Genomic DNA, 7,500 nt, shown 5'->3' on the forward strand with positions numbered 1-7,500 from the left:
TGCAGCAGCAGCAGCAGCAGCAGCAGCAGCAGCAGCAGCAGCAGCAGCAGCAGCAGCAGCCTACTGCGCAGGTCGTCGCCTCGCTGGTCGCTTCTGCGCAGAGAAGCGCCCAGGCCACTAAGGACGCCATTGAGAAGGCCAAGACCACCGAGAGGAAGGCAGCAGCAGCAGCAGCAGCAGACACTCCCGCTGCTGCTGCTGCAGCAGCAGCAGCAGCAGCAGCCGCAGCAGCGGCCGCCGCCGCAGCCAACATCCAGCAGCAGCAGCACCAGGCCGTCCCCTCCCCGCCCCAAAGCGGCTTCTCAAACGGGCCCGTCACGCCGCAGCAGCAGCAGCAGCAGCAGCAGCAGCAGCAGCAGCAGCAAACCCCGCGGGGCCCCTCGTCGGGGGGCCCCCACGGGTTCAGCGTGTCGGGGGGCCCCCGCAGCAGCGGCGGGACCTCCCCGGGGCCGCTGGGGGACCTCAGCAGCAGCAGCAGCAGCAGCAGCGGGCTGCTGCCTGCTGCTGCTGCTGCTGCTGCGCCCAGCGTCATCGCCGACGTGGCCAGGGTCTTCGAGCGGAACTTAGCAGCAGCAGCAGCAGAAGACACAAAAGCAGCAACTCCAGCAGCAGCAGCAGCAGCAGCAGCAGAAGCAGCAGGGGCCCCGGGGCTGGGCGAGGCGCTGCCGCTGGCTTCGCCGAGCAGCAGCAGCAGCAACAGCGGGGGCGCGCCCGCCGCAGTGACAGCAGCAGCAGCAGCAGCAGCAGCAGCAGCAGCAGCAGCAAGAGCCTCTTAGACTAAGCCACCTGCCAGCCACTTAGGGCGCGCCTCATCCTGCTGCTGCTGCTGCGCCAAATAAGCAGCAGCAATTTAAAGGACAGCAGCAGCAGCAGCAGCGTCTGCGGTCCTCGCAAACAGCAGCAGCAGCTGCTGCTGCTGCAACAGCAGCAGCAGCAGCAGCTGCTGCTGCTGCTGCTTGCAAAGGGGAAACGGTTGCTGGCTGGCCCCTGTTGTTTACTTTTGTCTGTCTCCTTTTGTCTCTTTTGTCTCTTTTGTCTTTTCACTTATTTTAATTAGAAGCGCAGCGCTCTGCACTCTCCTTTGCTGCTGCTGCTGCTGCTGCTGCTGCTGCTGCTGCTGCTGCTGCTGCTGCTGCTAGGTCGCAGCAGCAGCAGCAGCAGCAAGAGCAGCAGCAACTGGGGTCTCGCTTATCTACTGAAACTCTCCCGACTCTTTTGTGCCTTCTCGACCATCTTTATTTCTTTTATTTCTTTTATTTATTTTATTTCTTTTTCATTCTATTTATTTTATTTATTTTATTTATTTTATTTATTTTATTTATTCTTTTATTTCTTATTATTCCTTTTATTTCTTTTATTTCTTTCTTTTTATTTCTTTTAATTCTTTTTGTCTTTTTGTCGCGTTTTGTTTCTTTTCATTTTCAATTCAAATAATTTTCTTTTTCGTCTTTTTGTCCCAATCAGTTTCTTTCTTCTTTATTTATTTCTTTTATTGTCTTTTCATTTCTTTTTATTTTTTCTTTTTCTGTTTCTTCTAATTTCTTTGTTTCTTTTATTTCTTCTATTTTTTTTTTTTTCTTTTATTTCTTTTAATTCCCTTATTTCTTTTATTTCTTTTATTTCTTTCATTTCTTTTATTTCTCTTATTTCTTTATTTCTTTTATTTCTTTTATTTCTTTAAATTCTTTTATTTCTTTTATTTCTTTTTTTTATTCGTGACTGCTTAGTCTGTTGGGGATGCTGCGTCAATTTTGTGGATTTTTGTTTGGCATTTATTATTTTGATTTGTTTATTTTATTTATTTAAAAATTTAAATAATTTAAATAATTTAAATATTTTAATTTATTTAAATTATTTTAATTCATTTATATATTCCCTTATTTGTTGGTTCGCTTCGGGGGCCCCCGGAGCCAAGTGGACTCGATTTGTTGCTTTTTCTTTCTTTATTTGTTCTTTTTGCAAATTTAATTTCATTTTGTTATTTATAATTATTATTTTAATATTTATTTCTCATTTATTATTTTAATTGTCCATTATTTACCCGTTTTGCTGCTGCCTCGCTCAGCAGGGTCACTGCAGACCCTGGGGGCCCCGGGGGCCCCCGGGGGCCCCCAGGGGCCCCCGTGCTGCAGTTGCCTTAGGGACCCCTTATAAATTAACCCAAATGAAATAATTATATTAAATTAATTAAATTAAATTAATTAAATTCTAATTTAGAGACAGATGAGGGGAATAAAGCGCCAGGTCGGGCTGTCACGGAGCAGTCACAGATGCTTTGAAGGAACAACTCTAGGGTTTAGGGTTTAGGGTTTAGGGTTTAAGGCTTATTTCCACCTGAGATCTTGAACTTCTAGGGTTTAGGAGCTAGGGTTTAGCAGGAGAGCCCCCTACGGCTTCTTTCCACCGGAGATCTACAGGCCTGAGGGTTTAGGGCATAGGGTTTAGGGTTTAGGGTTTAGGGTTTAGGGTTTCCAGTTGCTGCCTTGGGCCACTTCTGCTGCTGCAAAATGCAGCTGAGAGCAGCAGCAGGGCTGCCTAGCCAATGATGAGTAACAGCAGCCACAGGGGCCCCAACAGGGGGCCCCCGGGGGCCCCTGCGGGGGGCCCCCCCAAGAGTTCTTCTGGGGCCTCTGGGGGCCCCCCCGGGGGCCCCCTTGGGGGCCCGTCTCGGGGCCCCTCTGGGGGCCCCCCTAGGCGCTCTTCGGGGGCCTCCGAAGGCCCCTCTAATGGCCCACTTAGGGGCCCCTCTCAGCCTTCGGGGGGCCCTTTGGGGCCCCCTGAGGAGACCTTTGGGGCCCCCAAGGGGGGCCCCCCAAAATCTTGAACTTCTAGGGTTTAGGAGCTAGGGTTTAGCAGGAGAGCCCCCTACGGCTTCTTTCCACCGGAGATCTACAGGCCTGAGGGTTTAGGGCATAGGGTTTAGGGTTTAGGGTTTAGGGTTTAGGCAAAGGTCTTGCTGCCTTGGGCCACTTCTGCTGCTGCAAAATGCAGCTGAGAGCAGCAGCAGGGCTGCCTAGCCAATGATGAGTAACAGCAGCCACAGGGGCCCCAACAGGGGGCCCCCGGGGGCCCCTGCGGGGGGCCCCCCCAAGAGTTCTTCTGGGGCCTCTGGGGGCCCCCCCGGGGGCCCCCTTGGGGGCCCGTCTCGGGGCCCCTCTGGGGGCCCCCCTAGGCGCTCTTCGGGGGCCTCCGAAGGCCCCTCTAATGGCCCACTTAGGGGCCCCTCTCAGCCTTCGGGGGGCCCTTTGGGGCCCCCTGAGGAGACCTTTGGGGCCCCCAAGGGGGGCCCCCCAAAGGGCCCCCATGGGTCTTCTCAAGTCCCTCATCTGAACCCTTTTGAGGCCCCCTGGAGCCGCAGCAGCTCCTTCGACCCGCCTGCCTGGGGCCCCCCTGAGTGCCCCTCACCAGGGGCCCCCCAGGGGGCCCCCCCGGGGGCCCCCCAGGGGCCCCCAGAGGGGCCCCCCGGGGGCCCCCAGCGAGCACTTGTGGGGCGACTTGAACGAAGAGGCGCTGGAGCTGGGGGTGATGTGCGGGAGGACTTTGGAGTTCAGCGAATGGGAGTTGGGTTTGGAGAAAAAAAGGGTTTTGTTGCTGAAAAACGCAAGCCCTAAACCCTTTTTTGTGGTTTACAGGGCCCCCCTTTCCGTGGCCTTTGCACTGCCCCCCCCCCAGCCCCGCCTAATGGCCCCTGGGGTCACCTGGGACCTCCCAGTCACTTTCAGGCCCCGGGGGGGGGGCCCCCTCGAGGAGTTTCTCCACTTCTTTGTGGCCCAAAGTCCCCTCAGGGGCCCCCTGGGGGCCCCCCAGGGGGGCCCTCAGGAGGCCTTTCGGGGGGCCCCTCTGGGGGGCCCTCAGGGGGCCCCTCGGGGGGCCCCTCAGGGGGCCCCTCGGGGGGCCCCTCAGGGGGCCCCTCGGGGGGCCCCTCGGGGGGCCCCTCAGGGGGCCCTGTGGGGGCCTCCTTTAGGGTACTTTTGAGGGCCCTCAAGAGGGGCCCCTCTCTCGTTGTGCCGCAGCAGCTGCTGCTGGGCGCTGTGGCTGTTGGCAGCAAAAAAGAGCTCAAATTCTTGGTGCAGGCCTGCGCAGCAGCAGCAGCGCCAGCAGCAGCAGCAGCAGCAGCAGCAGCAGCAGCAGCAGCAGCAGCAGGGCCCCTCTGGGTCCAGTGGAGAACCAGGGGCCCCTTCTCCATCTCTCCTGCTGCCAGCAAAATAAACCCGGGGGCCCCCCTGGCCTTTACTGTCTCCTTTAGGCCCAAGTTTAGCGGCAGCTACAGAGCCACGGCCATTTGCGACCTCTGGGAGGGGCCCCCCCCTGCTGCTGCTGCTGCTGCTGCTGCTGCTGCTGCTGCAGCGGGAGAGGCTTCTGCTGCGGCCGCGGGGGAGGGCTCTGCAGCAGCAGCAGCAGCTGCTGCTGCTGCTGCTGCTGCTGCTGGTGATACTCCTCTTTCGAGGCTGTCGCTCGTTGCTGAGAAGGGCCCCGGGACCCCAACTGCAGCAGCAGCAGCAGCAGCAGCAGCAGCAGCAGCAGCAGCAGCAGCAGCTGGGGGCCCCATAAAGAGCTACGAAGTGGAGATTAAAGGCGCTGGCAGGGCGCCGCTGCTGCTGCTCGGCAGCAAGCAGCAGCAGCAGCAGCAGCAGCAGCAGCAGCAGCTAAAACTCAAGGGGCTGCTGCCAGGCCTCAGCCAAACCCACACGCTGCAGCTCACCAACGCCTCGGACGTCCTCGCCCACTTCACCGTATCCTAAACCCTAAACCCTAAACCCTAAACCCTAAACCCTAAGCCCTAAACCCTAAACCCTAAACCCTGGCCTTCACGCAGAAGCTTTTTGTAGGGCTGGGATGCCCAGAGCCCCATCAACCATCTTGGCAGCAGGCACGCCAAAAACCCTAAACCCTAAACCCTAAACCCTAAACCCTAAACCCTAAACCCTAGCGCGCTGCTGGGCTGCCTCAGATTGAACCTGAAAGGAGGGACGCTGCTGCTGCTGCTGTTGCTGTTGCTGCTGCTGCTGCTGCGGTGCCGCCCTTTGGCTCTGTCCCTTTGACTATTAAAGTAAACCCCAGCAGCCCCTGCCAAACCCTCAGGGAGGTTTTCAAGGCAAGCCCCAAACCCTAAACCCTAAACCCTAAACCCTAAACCCTAAACTCTAAACCCTAAACCCTAAACCCTAGGCCTAAGTTGCTGCAGCAACAGCCTCCAAACTGTCCCGGAGGCCGCCGCAGAGGCGTTTGAACTCGCAGCCCCCGACCCCAAACCCCAAACCCCAAACCCTAAACCCTAAACCCTAAACCCTAAACCCTAAACCCTCGTTTGTGCCCGCAGATCCGCAGCGGGCTAGGGTCTGAGGCCTCGCTAGAAGTCGAGGGTTTTGTAAACCCTCTGAGGGTTTTCTTTCGAAAAAGTTTTATTTCTTTTGGAGAACTGAAAAGCAGCAAAAGAGTGAGTGCTGCTGAGGTGTACGTACACCCCAGCAACACTCCGCTCTTTCTTTTTTTTTTCTTTTTCTTTTTTTCTTTTTTTCTTTTTCTTTTTAAATTACATTTTATCTTTTTAATTTATTATTTTTAGTTTTATTATTTCTTTTCTCTCTAGTTTATCTTTTTAATATATCTTTTCTATTTTTATGATTTCTTTTTTCTTTAATTTATCTTTTTAATTTATTTTTATATTTTTATTATTTCTTTTCTCTCTAATTTATCCTTTTAATTTATCTTTTTTATTTTTATTATTTCTTTTTTCTCTGATTTATCTTTTTAATTTATCTTTTTTATTTTTATTATTTCTTTTATCTAATTTATCTTTTTAATTTATCTTTTAATTTATTTTTGCTTCTTTTTATCTTTTGTCTTTTTTTCATTTTTATTTCCTAAGCCCTCCTCAGCCCCACACGCTGCCTTTCCCAGTCCCGCTAATACCCGCCACCCGCTGCTGCTGCTGCTGCTGCTGCTGCTGCTGCTGCTGCTGCTGCTGCTGCTGCTGCTGCTGCTGCTGCTGATTCTGCTGCTGCTGCTGCTGCTGCTGCTGCTGCTGCTGCTGCTGCTGCTGCTGCTGCTGCTGCTGCTGCTGTTAGCACCGAGTGACCGTGGAGCTGGTGAATTTGTCTGCTGCTGCTGCAGCCTTTAGCTTCCCGAGTCTGCCGGCGGAGGGTTTGCTGCAGGTGTCTCCTGCAGCAGGAGTTGTTGCTGCTGCTGCTGCTGCTCCCGTGTCTCTTTCTGTGTCTCTTGCTGCTCCTTGCTGCTTCTACTACAGACTAGTTTGCCTAGTCAAGGGCGCGCAGCAGCCGCTGCTGCTGCATGCAGCAGCAACTCGAACTTCCGGAGACTCAAACCCCGTCAGAATTCAGCAGGGACACGTGCACCTCCAGCAGTGAGGGTTTAGGGTTTAGGGTTTAGGGTTTAGGTTGAGGGTTTGGGGTCTGGCGTTTAGGGTTTAGGGTTTGGGGTTTAGGGTTTAGGGTTTGGGGTTTAGGGTTTAAGGCTTGAGGGTTTGTGTCTGGGGTGCAGAGGTTTGGGCATAGGATTCAGTGTTCGGGCTTTCTCTTTAGGGTTTAGGGTTTAGGGTTTAGGGTTGGGGGCCCACGGTTTAGGGATTAGGGTTTAGGGTTTAGGGTTTAGGGTTTGGGCCCTTTACCTAAACAGCAAGACGCTTTTTGTGTCTTCTTCTCCCTGGGGTTTAGGTGGAGGCTCTTTGGCCCAAAACCCCTAGAGCCAGGTAGGGAATCCCAAACCCTAAACCCTAAACCCTAAACCCTAAACCCTAAATCCTGCAGCGTGGTCCCTAAGTCGCAGACCCTAGACCTTAATCGCCTTTTGGCATAGGCGGAATCTGCTAAAACCCAAGGCCGAGTGTCTTTGGTTCTCACCTTCCAGGGGTTTAGGGTTTAGGGTTTAGGGTTTAGCGTTTAGGGTTTAGGGTTTAGGGTTTAGGGTTTGGCTTTCAGGGGAGTTCAAATGTGATGCCACGGGAGTGCCTGTGGAAGTCCCTCTTCCTCATATCTCTTCTGCTGCGCTGCTGCTGGATGCCACAGCAGTAAACCCCAAAGAAAAAAGGTGAGCAGCAGCAGCAGCAGCAGCAGCAGCAGCGGCAGCAGCAGCAGCAAAAGAAGCAGCAGCAGCAGCAGCAGTATCAACCGCGCTCCCCTAAACACCAGCAGCAGCAGAAGCAGCATCAAAACTAGCAGCATAGCAACAGCAGCAACACTAGAAGCACCAAGAGCACCAGCATCAGTATCAGCAGCAGCAGCAGCAGCAGCAGCAGCAGCAGCAGCAGCAGCAGCAGCAGATGGTTGTTTGGGGTGTCTGTACAGGCTAGCTTATCTGAGCCGCTCTTCTTTGGAATTTCCTTTTCCCAATTCTTCGCAGTCCATTGCCATTTACAACACCACAGAGCATCCCGTAAACCCTAAACCCTAAACCCTAAACCCTAAACCCTAAACCCTAAACCCTAAACCCCAAACCCTGGAGTTTTGCTGTGTCTCTCTTCTGTGTCGCATTTTGCTCCTT

General features: G+C 53.7%; 2 protein-coding genes across 2 annotated transcripts in view; both read left to right on the forward strand.

Annotated features, from left to right (window-relative positions):
* Positions 1-567, forward strand: part of ENH_00039010 (hypothetical protein, conserved) — a gene marked incomplete at both ends in the record, with an annotated part of 2,329 nt that extends 1,762 nt beyond the window's left edge. The window contains one exon of the mRNA XM_013585196.1: positions 1-567. Coding sequence (XP_013440650.1) covers positions 1-567 — 567 coding nt within the window.
* A 2,453-nt stretch (positions 568-3,020) lies between these two features.
* The window catches only part of ENH_00039020 (hypothetical protein, conserved), a gene marked incomplete at both ends in the record, with an annotated part of 20,091 nt that continues 15,611 nt past the window's right edge, over positions 3,021-7,500 (forward strand). Inside the window, 6 exons of the mRNA XM_013585197.1 lie at positions 3,021-3,527; positions 3,633-4,733; positions 4,952-5,050; positions 6,156-6,364; positions 6,675-6,709; positions 6,939-7,047. Of these exons, the coding sequence (XP_013440651.1) occupies positions 3,021-3,527; positions 3,633-4,733; positions 4,952-5,050; positions 6,156-6,364; positions 6,675-6,709; positions 6,939-7,047 (2,060 nt within the window). The remainder of the gene's footprint in view (positions 3,528-3,632; positions 4,734-4,951; positions 5,051-6,155; positions 6,365-6,674; positions 6,710-6,938; positions 7,048-7,500) is intronic.

This window comes from Eimeria necatrix, genomic scaffold (assembly GCF_000499385.1).
Source record: "Eimeria necatrix Houghton genomic scaffold, Enh_scaff286, whole genome shotgun sequence".
In the NCBI taxonomy this organism is placed as follows: Eukaryota; Apicomplexa; class Conoidasida; order Eucoccidiorida; family Eimeriidae; genus Eimeria; species Eimeria necatrix.